This window comes from Ascaphus truei, chromosome 5, assembly GCF_040206685.1.
Source record: "Ascaphus truei isolate aAscTru1 chromosome 5, aAscTru1.hap1, whole genome shotgun sequence".
NCBI classification, from domain to species: Eukaryota; Metazoa; Chordata; class Amphibia; order Anura; family Ascaphidae; genus Ascaphus; species Ascaphus truei.
In genome coordinates, this window is record NC_134487.1 from 129,140,343 (window position 1) to 129,163,377 (window position 23,035).

Here is a 23,035-nt window from a genome sequence, read left to right on the forward strand (position 1 = left end):
TTGGTTTTGCAATTAATAAATTTTTTGAGTTGGTAGGTTTTGGTATTATCCCAATTTTTGAAGTTTAAGTTCAAGCTCCTGTTTTTTTTTTTTTCTTCAATAGGTTCATGTGGGCAATTTCTGCTTACCTAAAGAACTGCATAGCTGCCTGTCAATTTGTTCTCCGTCTATTGATCGGCGAAGTTTGGCGACATCTTTAGATCTGCGGAATGTAAATGGTTGCTATAGGAACAAACATGCTTGTTAAAATAGAATACAAGAAAATTGGTCTCAGTTTTTTTTTTTTAAAACAGAAAATGCTAAAAGTATTTTTTCTCACTACAGAACTGATTTATTAAACAAAAAAAAAAAAAAAAAAACACATGCAGGAAATTGCTTGAACTGCAGCTTTAAACTCTCAGGCTTTGTATCTATGGCATTTATGAACAGCGCTGGGAAGGAGACAGGAGGGAGGGTGCTACAATGTGGGCATATGAACAGTACTATTAAGTATTCGTCTTCCCCCTTATTTGAGCCTTGCACTAATTTTCAGCTCTTTATATATTACATAGGAAAACAGTGAGACCAGTCTACTTTGACAACTCTGCTGTATTGAGGTCACATGGTTCCAGCCCTGAGCTACATTTGTGAGAAACCTGTTGCTGACTTCAGTGACCACCCAGCACCTCCACAGAAAAAAAAAATTAAAGCCCGGTGTTGAGAAATTGCACCATTAATGAGATATTTGCACCTAAACAATTTTTTTTTTTTTTTGTCGTCATTGTCTCCCCTTTGCTGCAGGTTCTCTGACATACAATAGTAGATGTACTATAAAAATCGATCAATTTTGAAGCCATTTCTAATATTTTCTTCAATGACTTACCACAAATAAGCCCTGGGCTTCAGCTGAAAGGGTTTAAATCAGCTTTAATAAAAAGGAGTATTACTCCATGTATTTCTAAATACACAGGGCTGTCTACAATGTTAGGGTGAAGTAAATGGTCAAAAAACAAAAAAGCAAATTACTGATCAAAATATCGGTACGGTCATGAAGCAAGCAGTATTACATGGAACATGCGAGAAACATTGTGCTGTCCATAACCCATTTTATTTTTTTCATTTGATACCGTAGCACTTAACCTGATTGTTACTTCATTTTTTTTTTATAGAGTATGTTGTGGCCAATATTAAAATGACAGTGTAGTTTACAACAAAAAAAAAAAAAATCCCCTTACAATTGAGATACTATATGTAACTATTACTTGTTTCTGTGCTGGAACATGCAATAACGGGGTGTGACAGGGTCATTTGCTGCCTTGTCTTATTGCTTGATAAGGAACAAGATACATTAAAGCACTTAAGTTACTCCCGCATTGGTAAAAACAGGCACCATTACAATGTACAAAGTGATTTATTACCAACAGTTAAAACCATGCATGATGAATATTGCACATGAAGTAGAAAACAGCCAATAGATAATACAACCGCTCACAAATCCCTCATACTTAAAATATTGTACTTATAAAAATTGCAGTCAACTGATGGACTGGTTTCCCTTTAACATTTCAACCAGCGCAACTTCCACTTTCACACAGACAGCAAAAATAAAAAAAATAGTCACAAAAAGGTCCATGCTGGGAGAACCAGGAGCCTTTACAAAACACGCAGTGTTACACACATCTTTTGGTGGAGGGTAGAGCAGACTTTAGAGTCAAAAGATTCGATTACATGTGTAAATAGAATACAATACTGTACAGGGAAAACAACCATTAAAGTGATATGTATGTAGCAACAGAACCCACAGAAGGTCAAAGGTGGTCCAATGACCAGAGATAACACTCAATACTTGGTGCCAAATGCCATAGTCTTCAGTACAGGGGTTTGGCGAGCACGCAGAATGCGGTTGTAGGGGCTGTTCTCTGTAAGTCCTTTTGGCCCTGGGGTTCTAGCTAGAAAGTTGCGAAGGAAAGGCCTCTTTTCAGGGACGTGGTTGGGATGGACATTCTCATTGTTGCGTTTAAAGCCAGAGGGAGCGCCCTGCAGTTTCTGCACGGTGTGGTACTGCTCTGCGATGCAGACAGCCTTCTTCTTCAGGTCCATTTTCACCAACACCATGTTGTTCTGTAGTTCTGCCAAAGCCTGGTCCTGCAAAACAGAAGCACCCGCCAGTTATGAAGACCCAGGGGTAAAATTAGTAATCATACGTCCCAAGGACAGTACTTCTGTGCAACTGGAAACAGATGACCAATAGCCAAGGTGAGAGGGAAGGTGGCAAGGTGAAAAAAAGTCAAAGGAAAGGTAAAAGTTCAAGGAAAGGTAGAAAGCGCTGCTGGCAAAGTTGAACTCTCCATTCCTGTGTCAATCATGGCATGTCGTAGTGTGTGAAACACACACACACACCATAATACAACACAATCCGTCCCGGGACCCATGTTAACCAGCGGCGATTTCCATCAGATGCACGAAAACCGCAGTGGATGAGTTTTTTTACTGCATTATGCGAAGTCGGAAAACGCATACGACGGAAAGCGGAATGTCGGAAAACGAGGACAACCTGTACATGAAATTAGGGTTTTTAGCAGTGATTCAGACCAGATTTCACAACTCAACCAGCCCTGATCCAAGGGAAAATCATTAGTCACTTTATTAGTGCTGCCAATCTCTATGTAATAATGCAGCAGAGAGATCAGAGGCTTACCTGTTTGGTCAAGATGTCATCGCAGGTACTGAGTGCGTGCCTCAGTTTCTCAGCTCCGGTAGTGTGACAGCACACCCTCTCCACCTGATGCAGGGAGTCGGTAAACTTCTGCAGCTCAGATCGCAGCATTCTCACATTCTGAGGAAGGAGGAGCAGCTGAACATCAGTGCTCGCGAACTATGCCTCCTAACCAGCACCAGTCACCCATAGACAGCTCACCCCCAGATCTCCCAAACCTAACATTCTCACCCGTTAAAAAAAAAACAGCCAGCAATTAAGTTCTTGTGCAAGTAAAAGCAGGGGTGTTACCGTAGACCCTGGGGAGCAGACATGATACAAATCCAACACATTTTAATGTGTCAAGAAGTCAACTTTGTGGTGTATTAGAGAGCCAATGCCCTTGGCCAGTCTCCTGCTGTAAGGTTGCGAGTGGCTGCAGTAGATTGTTAGCACGACAAGGTTTTCTAAACCTTCAGACAAGGATTGAATTTGGTTAACAGCACATACAGAATCACTTTCCATAGAAGAAAAACCAATGGAAAAATATATAACTCCTCCCTTGGCCTTTCCCAAACAAAAACAAACACTTTGCTTCCTTCCAATTATCAGCAATCTGCAACGGCCGGAATGTAATCTTCATTGTGAACACACTTTTTAAATGTAGGACAGTGATGTCTCCCTACAGGTACTGCTCAGGGAGTCTTTCCTTTGGGAATTTGTTTTAGAGAATGAGCAAGTTTGTTCTTATATAGATGTGCTTATATCACATTTATACATATAGTAGTCAGTCCCTTAAATTTAGTTTCCCCCTATTCCCACAAGTAGCTCCCACTCAATCCCTCACCACAACAAGAATACATTTGTATCTATATAATGTAATACAGAGTGAGCCAGCACATCAGCAAAGAAGGGTTTTGGAGCAAAGCAGCATCAAGCATTACTATATCATCATATAATGACCTCCCAAGAAGGTAGGCACTCGCCAATGCAGTTTATTCCGACAGGTTCGGCTCCCAGTTTTAGGCATTGACGGAATAACCTGCCTCCTTGGCTCTTTATATGTAATTTGGAAAGATCTAGACACAATTCCATGATACCTATACAATTCTACACAAACAATATAGTTACACCAGATCTCTATGCAGAAAACAGGGGGCCCTGCCAACAACCATCTGATTCAGATACAGCTTTTATATGCTAAGCAAAGGGCACCAAAGCAATGGAATCATAACTGCTCCCCAGAACCTCAAGGCGCAGAAGGGTGGAATCAGGCAGAGACAGTTACCCAAAGAGCTCTTGTGTGCTGAAAATCTGTGCACGTGTGCAGAGAACCAATAGCATAACGCTGAAAAAAGTAAAAAAAACACAGGAAATATTTACAGACTTAAAATAACGCAGAACCCCCCTCAGATATATCACGATATTCATTGTGCAGTCTCCCGCATGCCGAGGGTTTGTCATTTAATGCAACAGATTTGAGCACAGGAGGCCAACCTGAGACCAGTAGTGGTCTTCTTTAGAGTCGCTGGTGATCTAGAACAGAAAAACCATGGCCACCAGCAACTTTAATAGTTCCTTACACCAATATGGAAAGCATGCACACGGTCGTATGCGGTCCAAAATTGTAGAATAAAAAAAAAATTAAAAAAAAAAAAAAAAAAAAAAAAATCGATCACAGGCCATAAATATTTATTTTAACATACACACAGCAATATTACGGAACACACTAAAATTGGTGTCCTTTATAAAAACAATAAATAAAAATGGGAGGGGGTGCACTTTTAAAGACTGCAGCAGGCACAAAAGCAAAGCATTCTGCTATGAAATACAGCCAACCTGTTTTTTTTCTGTCCCCATCTTCTGAAGCTCTGCAATATTTAAATACATCCCGAAATTCTGCCTAAATCAGCAGTGCTACCTATTGCGCTAAACATTTTAATGACAATTCTGTGAGGGTGGAGTGATATTCTGACCAGTGACCTATCAAACCATATAAATAAAGCAATTAGGTGGCACTACTGCTTTAAATGAAAGTGTAGTGAATCGGATTTACCTTCTGACCATCCAGTAGCTTCCTATCCACATCGGCAGTATATGACCTGGCAGATGCAGGAGCCTCTTGCATTCTCTGGTACCGTTGTATCTCTGAAACAGATCCATCAACACTGTGGCGCATGAGAAGGTCGGCAACCAATGCTTAACTTCACACAGCCCCAATGTTCTCCACACTTCAATTGTCAGTGTTAGACAAAGAACCTCTCCCATCAGTGATCTATGTCACTTTCCTAGCGTGGCTAACTACCAAGTAATCCTGCTCCTTACTGCATACTTGATTCGTACCCTGCCTGCTGAGAGCCATGAATGGATACCTTTGCTTACCATTTTACCTCGATCAATTTGAAACATCAAAATTGCAGCCCATCCTGTCTCTTGTGAAGTGGAATTGGTGCTCACCCTCATTCTTTGATTGCAACTCCACCTTCAGATTCATCAGCTCTTGTTTCATTTCAGATTGCCCGACTGCCAGGCGCTGAGATCTACGGACAGGGAGCCCATCGTCCTTGCATTGAGTGGCCATGCTTGGAGCTTCACGCACAGAGCTTGCCTCCTGCAGAGCTGCCTCCAGCTCCTCAATCTTCTCATCTCGTTCCTAAACAAAAGGATTTAAAGAAAAAAAAGAGGACACGAGGAAGAAATTGGTACATTAAGGAGTTTGCATTGAGCGTGAGCAGTAGCCCTGTATCACCTGGCAATCCTTATCCATACACCAACTTAAAGCAACAAAACACCTAACCCCTCTCGAACTTCCTTGCAGAGTCAAAATAAGTAAATACAAAATTAATATCTGCAAAGTAAACACACGTCAGGAAATATAATAGATTAGGAAAAATATCTAAATAAAGCCCTTTTGCACATTGTAATTTTAGGGTTAGAATAGCACTATTTTAACGTTAACTGACATCAAGCACAGGGATAAACGAGCCCTTACAAAAACAAAGGATATGGCCGCGGATATAATAGGCACGCACGCCTGCCCCAGAGCCGATTCATGGCCTTTGGGATGGTTAGACGCAACGGGGAGGCGTGATATCACGGGAGTGGTTCGCCCTCATTGGCTGAACTGCTCACGTGCCGCGGCTATCTCGTGACAAAAAAAAAGTCTCCTCAAATTGCGGTCGCGCGCTCTATGGCCTGCCTCACAGCGGTACGGCCTTTTGTTAGCGTAACTATTCCTGGGCCCTGGGAAATCTGGCTGCGGCCCCGATGCCAGGGCGTTCTAGTCACTCACCTCCAATTCCTTCTGGTAATAATTGGTAAGAGATTCTTTCAGGTTCTCTAATCGGCTCTCATGCATGTCCTCAAGCAGATCTCTCTCATCCTCGAAGTGTTCACTGCAAAGAGACAGGAAGCTCAGGGCACAGGCCACAAATACGCACAGAGAGACAAAAAAAAAAGGGAACCAATTCAAGATGCAGAACTCCCTTGCCTGCACTGAGACGTCTGCTGCTGCATCTGCTGCATCATCTCATTGCAGACTTCCTCACGGATACGCATCTCAAAACTCAGCTTCTCCTGACGCTCCTGCACCAGCAGCTCCTTCATACTCTCTATTGCATGTAACAGCTCCTAGCAGAGAAACCCAAAACTAGTAAGAAGGGCAACACGTGTAGTATATATAGTCGCCACGGTGCTGGACACCTCATTAGGAAAACCTCAGATTGGCACGGACCTCTCTATTAAACATTGTGACGTCAGCTTCATTATCACTTTCGTCTTCGGACTCCTCATCCTCCGTGCAGCTGCGATTGGCCCGCAGGTTGCTCTCTTTGATGAATGATTGAATGGATGGAACGTTCAATTTTGCCGGTGGAGCTTGAACCAGCTGTGAGAGAACAAGACACCACTCAAGAATGATCCTCATTGCATAGTATCTTAGCAAGCCCCCATTCCCCGAGCCCTGCAGTCCCTCACACCTGGCTGGCAATTGCAGAAAACTTCATGGCGTGGAGAGTTTCGTCATACGTGGAGGCACACTGATTTATGTTCACAATCATGCACGACCTCCCTCGCCCTATGAAGAATCCCTGGAAGACGCGAGTCAGCTTACTGTCCCTAAATGGGACCATGTTCTGCCGCAGCCTGAGAGAATGAGAGGAAGACTTGTGGGGAAACCCATGAAATGATAATGTGATGTGACACTTCAACATGTGCCCAATGGAATGGGCTTATTGGAGAAGTATGAGCGTATGTACAGCACTTTGTTGAATAGCGATAGTCACTTTCCTGTGCTGGACAAGATTTTATTCCCATTCATTTGACTAGAGCTGAACGCTTCTTCAGCACTGGGAAGCAGATGAACAGCATACTGAAGAGAAGCTAGACTCACTTCTGCTGCTGGTTCTGTCTCAGTGTAGTGATGCAGCGGCCCAGCGTGTGTAAAGAGGTGTTAATATTGGTAGCTTCCTTGAAGCGATCTCCACTTCTCTGATCTTTACAGCGCTCAGACCCGGCCAAGTCACAGAAGGAAAGTCTGGGGGGGTAGTGGAAAAAAAAAAAAAAAAGGTCCCACAATGAGAAAATAAGTAATTGTTAATTTGCCAAAAGTATTTTAAAGACAATTAATGAGAAACCAAGCGTTTGCTTTAGAAAATGCAATACTCACTGTTTCAACCTAAATTCAAATCTATGCAATGTCTACATTACAGACTCCGAGTCGAGAGGAACAACTTGCATCATACAAGCCAGGTCCTGATCTCTCAATTTTCAGACAGTGGAACAGAAATATTTATGCAGTTAAACTCACTCGCTGATTTTGGGGGTCACATCATTTCCTCCTTGTAAGTGTAGGATCCGAATAGAGAAGATGCTATGACTGGAAAGAACAAAAAGTTCAGTAACCGATCACTCTCAGACTAATGGTCTAATCTGAAAAAAAAGTTGTATGCACCCCACCGTTACAATAAAGCTCAAAAAAAAATAAAGTCTTCCAAACCCAGTCCGACTGCATTATAGCCGCACATACTTTCCACTGGAAATATGGCTAAAAGACTGACAAGTCCCTTCCTAGGACCAATGTGAACTAATTGCAATGACACCTTTAAGGGGTCAACAAATAGAATGACAAATGGGGAGACAAGTCTTAGATACAATAGATTTGTTCAAAAAATAAAAAGGTCGGACATCTTTTTAGATGGGAAATGTATACAGGGATATACCAAATAATTATACTTGGGAAGGATGTTGATCCAGGGATTAATCCGATTGCCAATTCTTGGAGTCAGGAAGGAATTTATTTTTCCCCTTATGAGGTATCATTGGATGATATGACACTGGGGTTTTTTGTTTGCCTTCCTCTGGATCAATAAGTATAGATATAGGATAAAGTATCTGTTGTCTAAATTTAGCATAGGTTGAACTTGATGGTCCTATGTCTTTTTTCAACCTCATCTACTACTATGTAACTACTACTACTACTACTACTACTACAACATAACTATGTAAGTGCAAAACCAGAGGGAGATTTGGCCTGAATCAGACAACCCTGGATTACACTGTCTGAACTTGCCTCTGTGGCAAATAATTAAGTCTGTTGAACATTTCCTGACCAATGTGTGGTAACTGGATGCAAGTTTAACCTCAATTCTGACATTTCCTGAAGGTAAGGGTGTCTAGGAGGTTTCACAAACTTTAAGGGGAGGAGGACAGGATTGCACAATGTCTGCAAAGGTTACCAGTGAATGTATGGAGTGTCTCATTGCAACACCTTTAAACAGGCCTTGCTGACCACAAAAAAAAGAAAAGAAAAAAAAGGGGGTCTGTCCCCTCACCTCCGACTCGAGTTCTGGTTTAAGTGTGTGCTGGCAAAACTCTGATTTTTCCTTCCAACCTTTAGGACCTTCCAGGCTTCGTCTGCATTGTGCACATTAATCCAATTCAGATCTGGAGATACAGATGTTAGGGTTTAGTATCCTGAAGGACAGAAAGCATCAATGTGGGTTGTAGGACACCAGACCGTATCTCTACCTTTTACATAAGGGTTCCCATTCCTGTCCTCACACAGCCGTAGTGTGGTCCTCTTGCGGTTTGGACCAGAAGAAATTGGCTCCAGCAAATCATACAGAAACTCATTATAAATCTCAAAATACGACACCCATATGGAGAGCTGTAGATCAGCAGCATCCGGCAGTGGAATTGCGTCTGGATCCCCCCACCGAAAGCTGGACTCTGAGGCACGGGAAAAAACAGAAAGTTCATCAAAAACGCTGATTGAGGATTCACTTACAACTACTACAGATGGCAACCTACACGGGTACCTTCAAGCCGGCTGCTTGTCTGGTTGACAAATTGACTGCTAGATGAGAGTCCAGCAACGCCACTGTCAAAGCTGGCACTGATGCCAGCCCGAGACTGGGAATCATTGCTGCCACTTTTCTTCAGGGGAGTAAGAAGCTCTTCCTGCAGCAACACAAGAGAACCAAACTAAAGAAAGGATCTCCGTTGGGCGCTTCTAGTTACAACCCCTCCCCCAAAAATACATTAAAGCAGCAATCCCACCACTAACTATACCAGGGGTACGCAACTCCAGTCCTCAAGCCCCTCCCCCTCCCAACAGGTCAGGAATTGAGCACCACTGTGAGTAGACCGGGATTGCCGCTTTAAATATAAAGTTTTTTTTTACTGGGCTGGGTTTTAATGATGTCTCCCCAAAACACAGATCCAGTTCCCAAAACACAGATCCAGTTCCCAAAACACAGATCCAGTTCCCAAAACACAGATCCAGTTCCCAAAACACAGATCCAGTTCCCAAAACACAGATCCAGTTCCCAAAACACAGATCCACTTCCCCAAACACAGATCCACTTCCCCAAACACAGATCCAGTTCCCAAAACACAGATCCACTTCCCCAAACACAGAACCAGTTCTAAAATGCCTTTTTTCTATGTTGTTAGAAGCAAAGATCCCAGGTCGACACAACTTTAATGAAAGTGCAGACCAAAGTGAATCGAATAATTGATCACATTGCTCTATGACATTCTCCTTGTACAATCAGCAAGCAGCATCCAGATTAAACGTATTTACGACATCACATCCCCCCCATCATATACACACTGTATAGTCACCTACCTCACGCAGGTTAGAGAGCAGGGAGATCTTTTTCATCTCCTCTTGCCGCACTTGTTTGCTGTCCAGCCAGATCACCTCGTTGGAGAGAGGTTTGAGATCGGAGCTCTTGTAGAGATGATCCTGAGCACTGTTGAAGATGAGGGATATGGAGCGAGGAAGGATACCACCGTCCTTATTACTCCCTGGATAGAAGAGGGACAAACTGGGAATGAGGCAGACATGGATAGACACCATCATATGCTAGTCTACAAATTCTCAGTTGAAGCACAGCCTCAGCTTGACATCTGCAGTACAGAGGCAGAAAGTATTAGTGGACAGTGATCGAATACCTTGTATGGTGTAGGTTTTGCCAGAGTTGGTAACTCCATAGGTGTAGACCAGCCAGTTTTGTCCATTCAACACATCCTTCACCACTCGCTTCATCGTTCCTTCGAAAAACTGCTTCTGTTCCACCTCTGGCTTGAAAATCTTCAAAGAAACAAAAAGGGAAAGATTAAAGCACCTCTGAGTATATGGATCTATCGCACTTCCACTGTCTGTGTAATTACCTGAGAAAAAGTGAATTTGTGCACGCTCTGTCCCAAGCCACGCTCGATACTCTTCATGGCAAACGATTCTTTAGGGGCTCGCAAGACGAGAGTCTCCTGATCTTCCACCAAGACACAGCCCTGCAAGAAGGAAATGCGATCACAGGATATCACATGTACTCTGCATCGTTGGTGACCTACTGTTGCCACCCCTTTCCCAATACACCACTTCACCCGTCATTATAGCACAGAATCACCCAGGTTGTGTCTCATGCCTCCCTCACCTGGTCCTCCTTTTTCTCTAGCTCCCCTTCCATGAAGGGCCTGACCCTCAGATACACCAGGACCTTCTCATTGACTTCCTCTGGTACGGACTGGTGAGAAGACACACAAAACATGCAGTAAATACAATATTTAAAGATATAAAAGAGAAACTACGATTTCGTCACTGGTAGGGTAAAACGGAGGAGCTTAGGGCGAAACACTGAATCTGAGCCAATAAAATACCATTGCTGGAGATATCATATTATAACATGTAGGAGTTAATTACAACACACAGTGAAGGCGCCAATAAGTATAAATGGTGATCTGTGCAGTGACCAGTATGTGAAAAAGAAGCCGTCCCGCGCTGGTCCATGAATTTGCACCTTCACCGTGTGTTATAATTGCTTGCATGGTACGTGTGACCGTTATTGTAGGCTGCACTAAGTTTGTTTTGTATTGCACTTGTATATTTGAATGATCAGATTGCGCTTTTATATCATCACCAAGGAGTTCATCTATATATTATATGCAGTGTCCAATTGTTGTGTATGTTCAGATACTTCTATTGCAGCTATACCGGTCACCACAAAAAGGAGGTCAACATTGTGATAAAAATGTGTGTGTGTGTGTGTGTGTGTGTGTGTGTGTATATATATATATATATATATATATATGTGTGTATGTATGTAGCGCTTTACAGCAGTAATACACGTGACAATCATATAAATAACAAATTATTCAAATAATACATAATGGGAAGAAGTGCTTCAGACATAAAAGTAACATTTAGGAAAAGGTGTCCCTGCTCCGAAGAGCTTTCAATCTCATTAGATAGTAGGAAGAACGTACAGAGACAGTAGGAGGGTGTTCTGATAAGTGCGTCTGCCGGGGGTCAAGCTTTATGTATGAGGTGTAAATTATCAGCCATGTAACTACTCATATGCTTTGTTAAGCAGGTGTGTCTTAAGATGGGTCTTAAAAGGTGGATAGAGAGGGTGCTACTTGGATATTGAGGGAAAGGGCATTCCAGAGGTGTGGGGCAGTCAGTGAGAGAGAAAGGTTTAATGTACAGAGATCATTGGATTGCATGGAAAACTGTGCATGCTGTTCCTAGCACACGGGAGATCTCACACACAGTTACTGTCAGGCACAAAATAAAGTGTGAGCGATGTGTTATAGTATCAACGGGATTTGGAAAGGGCATCTTTGGGTTAGAGGCACACACTCCAGTTACATCTATACACACCTGTGGGTATCCCAGTCCTGGAGAGATAGCGGAGAAGTCAGTCAGTAAATCCTTGCGGATTTCCGCACCAAATTCAGCTGCGGTGGATTCAAATACTGGAGGAGTCTCCTCCTCATCAGAAAACAGTCCCAGGCTGGGAGAAATTATTTCGTTTGCCATGTTGGTGTTTGTAATGGTCCCTGTTCCTATGAGAGACATTGTTTAATTAAATGTATTTAACTCCTTGTTTCCCCAAGGGGTGTGTAATGCATGGCTCCAGGAGCAAAAAGTTATAAACATGGGGTAAAGATTCAACAAAACAGAGCAAAAGATTTCAGTGTACAGTACACCTGATTTATACCTAAATTCACATCTGTAAAATGTAGGATGCAGCTCTGCCACTAAAGGGTCCCCAATTACAAGACAAGCATTTGTAGTTGATACAAATTTGCAGAAATGTTTAAGAGTTGACTGAAATAATTAACAAAAATCGGATAAACAGTGATCTTGTAAGAGCAGCTGCAACAATCAGAAGGTTTACCTAGTGACAGTCGATTAGTGCAGATTTAATAGAAAATAGTAACTTTTTATAGAAGCTTTGGCTTTATCCTGCTTGAGCATTAACTACATATCTCTTTTTTTTAAGCCCTTATGTGGGAGCTCAAAGTACACACATCCTCTCCAAGTTGGACTTATATCTATTTTTATACCTTTCATTCGCCAGCCAGTCAGTAACTACAGCATCTGGTTAGCCAGTCAGGACTAACCTGAAAAGGAAAAAGGTTCAAAACAAATATACAATAAAAACCACTATCAACGTGCACCTGTAACGGAAAATAAAGTGCACTAAATGAGGATGTGGGTTTAAAAGAAAAACCATGGGGGGATACCGAGCAGAGCACCCCACCTAAGGCTAAGGCCCCACTGCCTCAGACCACGCGCCCGCACTGCAGACAGGCGGTGCGTGGAGAGGCACTTGAAGCAATTTGTGGTCCATAGGGAGCATTTTTGCAAGCAGGGGGGGGGCGGGCGGGGGAGGGGTCGTGGCAAAATGGGTCAGGGGGCAGCAATGTCTCTGCAGTTCCCCCCACCCGGTCTCTGCAGCTCCCCGCCCCACAACCCGTTCTCTGCAGCTCCCCGCCCCCCCCCCCCACCCCCACCCGGTCTCTGCAGCTCCCCGCCCCCCCCCCCCACCCCCACCCGGTCTCTGCAGCTCCCCGCCCCCCCACCCGGTCTCTGCAGCTCCCCATCCCCCACCCAGTCTCTGCAGCTCCCCGCAATCCCCACCCGGTGTCTGCAGCTCCCCGCCACCCCCACACCGGTCTCTGCAGCTCCCGGCAAACAGACATCTGGGAGCGGGGATGGGCAGGGCGGGAGAGCCATGCACGGCTGCCTCACAGACTTCCCTCCTAGCCGCCTCCCTCCCGCAGCTCCTTTCCTCCTCATTGGCTGACTGCTGCACCACGTGACACATCAGCGCTTCTGTTCACCAGAAGCGTACAGCATCGGCCGGCTGACGCGTCACACCATGCAGTCAGCCCCGTCGGAAGGAGCCAGCGGGGACCTCCAGACTGGAGGAAAAGGTCTGGTGGCCCGCGACCGCAGCTGGTCCTTAGCCTAAGGTCCACTGGGAAGCGAACGCATCTTCCTGCTCAGTGGATACAGCGTGGGTGTACTCTGCTTGGGAGCATTAGGTAGAAACTAGACTTAAGGCAAACACCTCCTACTTATACCTGGGCTGGACGCCGGACGCACGCACACACTTTAGCTGTCTGGAAGCAGCAGAGATAACATGGACAAGAATGTCACTTTCCAGGTAGAAAATCCCTCCAACACAAGTACATAGCAAATAACAGAAGACTTTTGTAGTATACGACTGCACAATAATGATGGCCGGCCAACACAAACCTGGGAAGTGTGTGCAAAATGTTTGCACTTCCCTGCAAACTAGAGCCATCACATCAGCATATTAACCAAATAGAACTTGGAGTTGGGTCTGTGTCCCCTCAAAAAGCAAAATGCATTAATCATCCCAGGCAGGTCTATATACTGTACTATGTTATTAACGCCTTGTGAATAGAAGGGACTTTTATCACCTTTAACCTCCCCCCTTTGCAAGCATCTGCTCTGTATAATACTTAATGAAAAATAAATAAAATTGTTGGCTATTTCGACTTAATTATGCAAATAGCTATGAGCTTAGTCAGTCCATCCATGTCACTGCGTGGCTATGCAGTCTCAAAAAGTCAAAGCCGACTGCCTAATGCCAATGAGTCAGGGAAAGGGCAACCGAAAGCCCCTGTTCAATATGCACAGTTCCTACAGGAATCAGGTAACTTCTGCTCTATTCATGCACATTCATTTGATCGAAGCTCATAGCTTCTCTGACATGGGGAAGAAGTTTTCACAGTAACATTAAATCAGGGCCCAAGTGTGCAATACAAAATTCTATAAACAAAATTCTATAAACAATTACAAAATAAATAAAAAATAAAAATATTTATTATCTCATACTGTACAATATTAATCTCCACAGCACATTTAGTTTGTGTGGTTTCTCTGAAATTTAAGTAACAGGCCTTTGAAACCTGGACTGCTTGTTTCATCCAATCCTCACAATGACAATTATGCACTGTAATGAGATCTAGAAGGAAAGAGGAGAGGGAACTCTGTCTAGGGAAGAAGAGCGACAGATCACAAATCGGATGCGCTAAAGGAAGCAAAACCACCCTAGCTAATCTGGTTACCATGCTTGCAAAAGATTACAATGAAATGTTTCCTTATCCCACAAAGGTTATTACGCATGCACTTTAGCACGCATCTACCTACCCAGCCATACATTCAATCCTTTGCAAGATCCTAAACATGTGGAGTAGGAATAAGCCCTGCGGTGAAAGCCCATATACAGAACATCTGAACGATTTGTCATGTTTTAGTGATTTATGATTCATTTTTCTTAAGCTTTAAAGAAACATCACTGACACTCCCTGGATTCAACTGCTCGTGTTTCTTTATAATTAAGCATATTAACTTGGTTCCAGAGCCTCAACAGGCTCAGCGAGTCAGGATTTGTAAAAGGTCCAATCATTCCAGCATTTCGTTGAAGGGAAACGCTACCAAAGTGTTGAAGTGCAACTATCGGCTTTTGAACATGCTGTTTAACATTACTAAATGTCACGATGTGTTACAGAATGCTCTGGCATCGGAGGGGGTTCATTACAATTCTTGGCAAAGCAATGTTTACCAAAACCTTAAAGGGTAAAACAAAGGGATTGTAGGCATATTGGTCTTTTAATTCATGTGGAAAAAGAGATCATTATGAGAACACACGTCACAAACCAAGTTTTTGTAGAGGAAGCCAGTCGATTACCAGGGAAAGGCTCAGCCATTCCTGGTTTTAAAGCTCATTCGGTGCCGATATCATCCCAATTAAACCTTACGACTCTGAAGGGTTTAAGAGCACCTACCAGTGCTGTGATACTATCAATGATCTTCCCACAGCTTGTAAGGAAGCTTCAATACACATGTATGCAGATGACACAATGCTATATGCACACAGCTTACTTTCTGGGCAAGCTACCCATCTATCTGAACAAGCTCCTCACCCCTAACACATGCAGCACTTATCATCTGAGATCAGACTCCAAAAGACTGTTCAAGGTCCCAAGGTGGCCCATCTCCCTATCAGGCTGCTCACTTCCATCCAGTCATACAGATGTAACCAAAGTTACTGCTGCATTAAAACGACACACCATCAAAGTCGGTACATCATTTAACGCAGCATTTTATGCAAACCCATTTAAATAAATAGGAAACATTAATGGGTGCAATAACATTGGCGCCATCTTTATCACAGATACATATTCTCATTGAGATATAAATCTCTTTACTGTGGGGGTTTTTTGTCACTTTTTGTTACCCACCATAATACGTGTGTGTGTAAAACCCTGATATTAGAACAGGGCACTGCTGCACTGCACCAACCACCGTAAAATTAAATGTCCAACAATATTTAAAATGTCCATAATCCACCAACATTGAAATGAGTTAAGTTAGTATTGGAATCCTCCAACTCCCTATGGAGGTATTTATTACTTATTCCTCACATCTGTCCGCAGTGAATGATTGGAAGACGTTCGCCATGCACAGTATTCATTATTACAGCACAGAGCGGACACACATACTCTGCAAACCTCTGGGACACAGCGGCTCACAAAGTCACATCCCCAACATACGTATCCTATGCCCGTAACATACGTGTCCTATGCAGGTAACATGCGTATCCTATGCAGGTAACATGCGTATCCTATGCAAGGGATTATATTTTATAAGCAGATTTCCATATTGGATTTCATTACATTTAAAAAAAAAAAAAAAATATTACAAACTTTTTTTTTTAAGAGGAAACCGTTTATTACCAATGTTATTCTCATGTCTCCCGGCGGTTCCCATTACCTTTGTCCTGAGATGTGAGCAGCGTGTAGCACTGGGGGTGACTGGTCTACACGGACCACAGAAGTATAAAACCCCTCCCAGGCTCTGACCCCTTCTCAGACTGTAAATACAATCGGTAAGTGAGACCGATTCCCGCCCGATGCCCGGCACTCACCTCCCTGGGACGGATAGCTCTGCTACCGGACGCGTGACTGCGACTGTTACTACAAGTTTCAAATCTGGTGCTCGGCCGCTGAGCCAATCACACAGAGAGCTTCTCCCGCCCAGCCAATCACACAGACTTTCCCCCGCCCAGCCAATCAAGCAACGAGAAGCGCTCTGCTAACCAATCAGATTGAGAGCGCTGCCTAATCAGACAAGCAAGTTTCTTGTTTCTGGTTACTTAACCAAACCCACTGAGACCTCTCGTCAGTGGCTCAGTGACAACACAGTCTTATTGCTTCCCTTATAAGAAGATGTTATTGTGAATGTGCAGAATAAATTAGTCCTTCAGTCCTTGGGTGATACCTTTTTTATCTGAACTAACAATAGATATTCTAAGACAAGTTTTCCAGAGTTCTCTCTTCCTCAAGTCCAAGTAATACTGATTTACAAAATCTTCCAAGAGTGTGAGGCCTCGCCAGGCTCTTCGCTTGCGTGCTGAGGCGCAGGGAAGGCCTTGCGGTTGCTTGCCCTGCGTGCCGTCACGGGGCGGGCCGGGGGAGGGCCAGTGATGTCACGGAGCTGGTTCGCCCTCATTGGGCGAACCACTCACGTGACCGGCCCTGCGCTCCGACAAGCGCTTGATTTTTTAAATTGCCTAATAAGACCTACACTTCCGCGCGCTTGCGGAAGTGTAGGCGAGCCCCTACTAAAGCCGCTCTAATTGCGGCTGTAGGGGCTCAGTGGCAAGCATGAGCGAGCGTCAGCACGCTTCAGCGAGCAAGCGCTTACCATGGACGAGGCCTAAGGCTGGGGCCATGGTTTCTTCACCCGTGAGGAGGCTGGTCAATGGTGGATGGGCCGTGGGGGGCGTGCCTAAGGGCGTCACGGAGCTGGTTCACCCTCATTGGCAGAAACGCTCACGTGAACGGCCAGTCGTGCCAAGAAATCAGCGCGCCCACTTCCGCCCGCACGCCGCATGGACGCGAACACTGCCTTAAGGCAGTCTGTTCGTTCAGCGTGCGGACGCCTCCGCATGGTCTGCGGTAACATGGCCCAGCCTTTCACAGATGTAAAAAACAAGATAACAATCTAAACCCTCGTCCACGGTGGGAGTGCGCTTGCTGGCGCTCGAGTGCCGTGACGTCAGGCGCTGGGCGATTCCTGGCCAGCTAGTTGCGCGCGTTGGGGGCAGTGCCGTGATGTCACGTGAGCGGTTCGCCCTCATTGGCTGAACCATGCACGTGACCAGGGCAAGCACGACAAATACAAAAATATTTGTCTCGCCAAGCATCATGCCTCTGCACGCTCACGTGCATGCACGTGCGCAGCTTGGACACAACAATTTACTTTAATTGTTTTGATCGCACGCTCGCGAGCAAGCTCTCAGCCTGGACGAGGCCGCAGCCAGGCTGGGAGCGTGCTCGCTGGCTCTCGAGCCCCGTGACGTCAGGCGCTGGGCGATTCCTGTCTAGCTAGTTGCACGCGTGGGGGACGTGTCCGTGACGTCACGTGAGCGGTTCGCCATTATTGGCTGAACCACGCACGTGACCAGGGCAAGCGCAACAAAAACAAAAATAGTTGTCGCGCCAAGCATCGCGCCTCTCCACGCGTACGCGCAGCTTGGACATGACCATTGGCTTTAATTGTTGTGAGCAAGCTATCAGCCTGGGTGAGGCCTTAAAGAGGCACCGCACTCTTCCCCAAAGCATTTCAATGAAATGACGGGGTCGCACGTGTGAGGCCTCTGTAAGTCCCTTACTTGGCATCCGGCAGCTTCTGGTGACGCATCGCCATGGCAGCACAACATCAAATGACGCCGTGGGTCACATGATGTTGTGCCGTCAGAAATCACTGGCAAACAGGTATGGGGGAGCGTGAGCAGGAGCGGGAGAGCAGGCAGGGGGGTGCAGACTTAAAAGTGGGTTAAGGCAGGGTGCGAGATTTTTCTGAGGGGGCACGGGCGGTTGCAGAGGTCCCGCGCTCTTCCCCAAGGCATTTAAATGAAATGCCGGGGGACCGCATGAGGCCTCTGCAACCTCAACTTACCTTGATTCTGCCGGCTTCAGTACTTGTCTCCATGGCAGGGTCATGTGACGTCACACTGAGTGAAGCAACACAAGGCACATACGGATTTTAAGTTAATCTAATTTATTTTGAGCCATTAGACAACGTTTCGACCCTCAGGTCTTTATCAAGCGAAATCAAGTGGCATTTCACTTGATAAAGACCTAAGGGTCGAAACGTTGTCTAATGGCTCAAAATGAATTAGATTAACTTAAAATCCGTATGTGCCTTGTGTTGCTTCACTAACTGTTTCCATTGGATTTACTGCAGGCTTTCCTTCAAACGCATGAGCACCGGTAATTGTATCGCTATCATTATTTTTTTCTTTGTGTGCAGCACTTACCTCTATTTTATGTGACGTCCCATGACAGCATTGCCATGGCAACGTGGTGTAAGATGACCCTGAGCGTCATTTGACACCGCATCAAGGAAAGGGGGGGGGGGGGGCGCGAGCACCGGAGGAGGCAAGGCAGGGGGGCGCAGCAGCAAAAATGTGCGCTCCCCTAGGTTACGGTATTAGGCCGTGATTATACTAAAAATGGTGTAACGCCTGAAAAACAAAATGTAAAAAAATCAATAGGAGCACATACCTGCTGTGGCGTGCGCACTGCGTGGAGCTGCAGGGCGGCTGTCTTCTGGAGCGATTTGAGAATTTGCTTTGTGGTGGCGACGGCCATGTAACGTGAGTGGTTTCAGCCAATGAGGACGAACCGCTCATGGCCACGCCTCCGCCACGCCTCCTTACCTCCTCTCCTGAAGCCATGGTGTAACCAAGATGTCGCTCGGCGGCAGCCCAGGATGACGTCACATGAGAGCACTGCCGCCCTGCAGCTCTTGGTATAATCGAGGCCTTAGGCCGAGTCCATAGAAGGACAGGCCGTGCGGACGCTCCGCGCTGAGCCCCTGCATCCTCAATGAGGATGCCTTGAGAGGGGGCTCAGGCGAGCGTCCGCAGGCGTGCTGAGGCGTTGGAGGTTTCAGCCGAGCGCCAAGCTTTTTTTCAGCGCACTGTTGGCTGAAAACCTCCAATCACAGCACAGCAGTGTCGACGTCACTGGCGCCGTGACGTCGACGTCAGTGCGTCGCGGGCGATTGGCCCAGCGACGTCACTGCCCCGCCTCCAACCACCTCCCCCCGGCTCCGATCGTGCCCGCTGGCTCGCCTGTATGGGCATGAAATCGCCCAGATTTCAGCAGGCGAGCCTCAGCGTCAGCGCGGTTCGGATCGCCTCATGCCTCTATGGCCTGGGCCTTAGGCTTTGATTACACTTACAACACTGCAAAACTGCAGAGCGACATCAGTGACATCATCATAGAGACGTCGCCGGGCGAGTTGTGCACAATCAAAAGCGATCTGTAGCGCTACTGCAGGGAGACATAGCGCCTGTGATTGGCTAATGCCGCGTTAATAGTCCCGGCGACAGCGCGTCAAAACAAGTGTATTTAATCGGTCATGTGCGCTTATAGTAGGAGCGATGTGGTGGCACGGTCGCGATCGCAGGAAGTCAATGAAAATTGCTTTTTCAGTGACCACAGCGTGACGTCAGCGGCCACGTGAGCGGTTCAGCCAATGAGGGTGAACCTCTCACGGCCACGCCCCCGCCATGCCCCCCGGTCGCCGTCTCTTGTCTCCAATACTATAAGCAAAAATCGCAGATACAACGGCAACGGATGACTTCACGCCGTTGCGTCGCCGTAGCAAGGACTATAAGCGCGGCCTAAGAATTTGAGGCCTGTGATTGGTTTGATAGGGATGCACTGTGATTGGCCTTTCAAATCACATGACATGGCCGTCGCCTGGGAAAAACAATTTCTCATGTATCCTGAGGAGTTTGCAGCACGTAGCTATGCAGCTGCCTCAATTGGTATGTGTGTTTACATTTGGTTTGATGGATTTGTTTTTCGGACTTGCAGCATCGCGTAGCAGCAGACGATTTTGGGTATAAGCACGGCCTTAGGGCTCAATTATACCAAAAGGTGCAAGGCGGCAGCGCTATTCTGTGACGTCACCTAGCGCTGCCGCTGAGCAGCATAGTGATTATACCAGGGAGCCGGTGGAGAGTAGGCAAGGAGGCGTGGCCGTGAGCGGTTCGCCCTCATTGGCTGGAACCGTTCACATGACGCGGCCGTCGCCTGTCAAGAACAAATTTGCAGATCGCGCCAGGAGACAGGGGTGGGCGTGAGGAGGGAGGGCGTGAGGAGGGAGGGCGTGAGGAGGGAGGGCGTGAGGAGGGGGGGCGTGAGGAGGGGGGGCGTGAGGAGGGGGGGCAAGAGGAGGGGGGGGCAAAACGGGGGGCAAAAGGAGGGGGGGGGCAAGAGGAGGGGGGGCAAGAGGAGAGGGGGACAAGAGGAGAGGGGGACAAGAGGAGAGGGGGACAAGAGGAGAGGGGGGGCAAGAGGAGAGGGGGGGCAAGAGGAGGGTGGGCAAGAGGGGCGAGAGGAAAGGGTGGGGGGCGAGAGGAAAGGGAGGGGGGGCGAGAGGAAAGGGAGGGGGGGCGAGAGGAAAGGGAGGGGGGGCGAGAGGAAAGGGAGGGGGGGCGAGAGGGTTGGGGTTCCCCAGAATTTCGCAATCGAATTCTGGGGTTCCCTAACCAAAAAAAGTTGAAAACCACTGATCTAATCCTACCAAACTGATTTAAAAAAAAACGTTGATACAGTCGAGACGTACGCACGCACGGCTGGGAGCGGTGGTTCACAGCAAATACATGAAAATTTGTACTTTCGCGCTGCTGCCGCACCACGTGACGCTGCCAAGCCAATCACATCTCAGCTATCGCTGTAATGTTATTTATTTATAAAATCTTTTACCAGGAAGTAATACATTGAGAGTTACCTCTCGTTTTCAAGTATGTCCTGGGCACAGTTAGCTGAATTGGCTTAAAAAAAAGTAATGTTACTGCACATTACTGTAAAAATGTATTTAACATTGGGATAAGTTATATCAAACATATTTTACAAAGATATATATATATATACTGTATATATATCAGTAAAAAGGTACCGTAGTGATACTCTAAGGTTGTGAAAGATAGAAGTGGTACCTGTCCCCAAGTACAATCTCACTTCGACCAATGTGTGGCCCAAGCAACTAGTATGAAATTAGCGGCACAACGTGCATTTTTCAAACGAAAGCTCCCTTATAAGTTAAGACAGGGGTACGTAAACTGGGGGGTATGACATTTTCTTGGGGGGGGGGGGGGAGGGCGCGTTCTTCCCCACATGATATAAATAAAATGCCGGGGGAGCGCGCAAGGCCTCTATATGGCTCTTAGCATCTCTCCAGCGGCTGGGTGACGTCTGCTTCATAGAAGGTTGGTCGTGGACCTAGAAAATGCATATAACAAAACATTAATGAAATAGTCACACTGACTATATGCTGTAATACTCTATATAAAGCCAACACGAAAATTATTCCTGTCATGTTGTGCATAAGAAACCCCATTGATCCATTCTTTGCATGACAATAATTTTTATGTTGGTATAATAAAAGGTATTACAGCATACAAAGACTAAGGCCACGTCCATAGAAGGACAAGCCGCGCTGAGCCGTGCGGACGCTCCGCGCTGAGCCCCTGCATCCTCAATGAGGATGTCTTTAGAGGGGGCTCACGCGAGCGTCCGCAGGCGTGCTGAGGAGTTGGATTTTTCAGCCGACAGCCAAGCTGTTTTTCAGAGCGCTGTCGGCTGAAAACATCCAATGAGCGCGAAGCAGCGTCAACGTCACGGCACCGTGACTTCGGTGCGTCGCGGGCGATTGGCCCAGCGACGTCACTGCCCCGCCTCCTTCTGCCTCCCGATCGCGCACGCTGGCTCGCCTGCATGTGCATGAAATCACACAGAATTCAGCAGGCGAGCCTCAGCACGGCTCCGAACTGCTCCCCCCTCTATGGACGCAGCCTTAGGCCTCGGACATGGTGCCGCAGACCGTGCGGACGCAAGCGAACAGACTGCCAGTGGGTTGGGGACGCACGTTGCGCAAGAAATCAGTTCACACTGATTTCTTGGCGCAACAGGCTGGTCACGTGAGCGGTTCGCCAGCTCCGTGACGCCTCTCGGCACCCCCACCCCCCACGGCCAGGGAAAGCACCTGCTTTCCCTCAGCCTCCGCACGGGAGAAGTCACTATGTCCGAGGCCTAATAGACCAAATAGAACACTGCAGTACTGAAGGGGAATTGTTAGAATTGTTGGACACCTGTCGCGCACAGCACCGCACAGCACACACAAAAAGTGTGATTCACGTGCACGAGCGCGCCAACTAGAAATCAAGCCTAAATATCACAACCTATGACGACTCTAATCTACTATTGTACTCTTGCATAGCCAGTACTGGTATTAGTCCTCTGCACTGCATTATTGTGCAGTGAGAATATCTCAGCACGTCCAGATAAAACCACAACAACCAACAATGAATTTACATTCTTAACCTCCCAGCAAGTCCCACACTGAGGACACCTAGTGTTCGGACATCTTCCCATATCCCACATGTTCCAAGCAACTATCAGTCTTGAAACTACAACTCCCATCATCCCCTGGTTAAAGGAAACAATCGGACT

At 46.3% G+C, this 23,035-nt stretch overlaps 1 protein-coding gene across 5 annotated transcripts; it reads right to left on the reverse strand.

Annotated features, from left to right (window-relative positions):
- Nucleotides 1-395: 395 nt before the first annotated feature.
- Nucleotides 396-22,920, reverse strand: KIF20A (kinesin family member 20A). 5 transcript variants are annotated; one of them, XM_075600753.1, is made up of 21 exons: nucleotides 22,898-22,920; nucleotides 12,530-12,586; nucleotides 11,841-12,025; nucleotides 10,615-10,704; nucleotides 10,352-10,471; nucleotides 10,133-10,271; nucleotides 9,804-9,985; nucleotides 8,992-9,133; nucleotides 8,702-8,902; nucleotides 8,506-8,617; nucleotides 7,482-7,550; nucleotides 7,065-7,208; nucleotides 6,652-6,817; nucleotides 6,408-6,560; nucleotides 6,165-6,304; nucleotides 5,967-6,069; nucleotides 5,132-5,327; nucleotides 4,731-4,822; nucleotides 3,963-4,022; nucleotides 2,678-2,815; nucleotides 396-2,124 (listed from the first exon to the last, which is right to left on the reverse strand). In XM_075600753.1, the coding sequence occupies exons 2-21, from the start codon at nucleotides 12,534-12,536 to the stop codon at nucleotides 1,819-1,821; spliced, it is 2,745 nt and encodes a 914-aa protein (XP_075456868.1). In that variant the 5' UTR covers nucleotides 12,537-12,586; nucleotides 22,898-22,920; the 3' UTR covers nucleotides 396-1,818. The 5 variants fall into 5 exon arrangements, with proteins under 5 accessions (XP_075456868.1, XP_075456866.1, XP_075456867.1 ...); XM_075600751.1 differs by lacking the exon at nucleotides 22,898-22,920 and adding an exon at nucleotides 16,429-16,479; XM_075600752.1 differs by lacking the exon at nucleotides 22,898-22,920 and adding an exon at nucleotides 16,275-16,405.
- Between the last annotated feature and the right edge of the window lie 115 nt (nucleotides 22,921-23,035).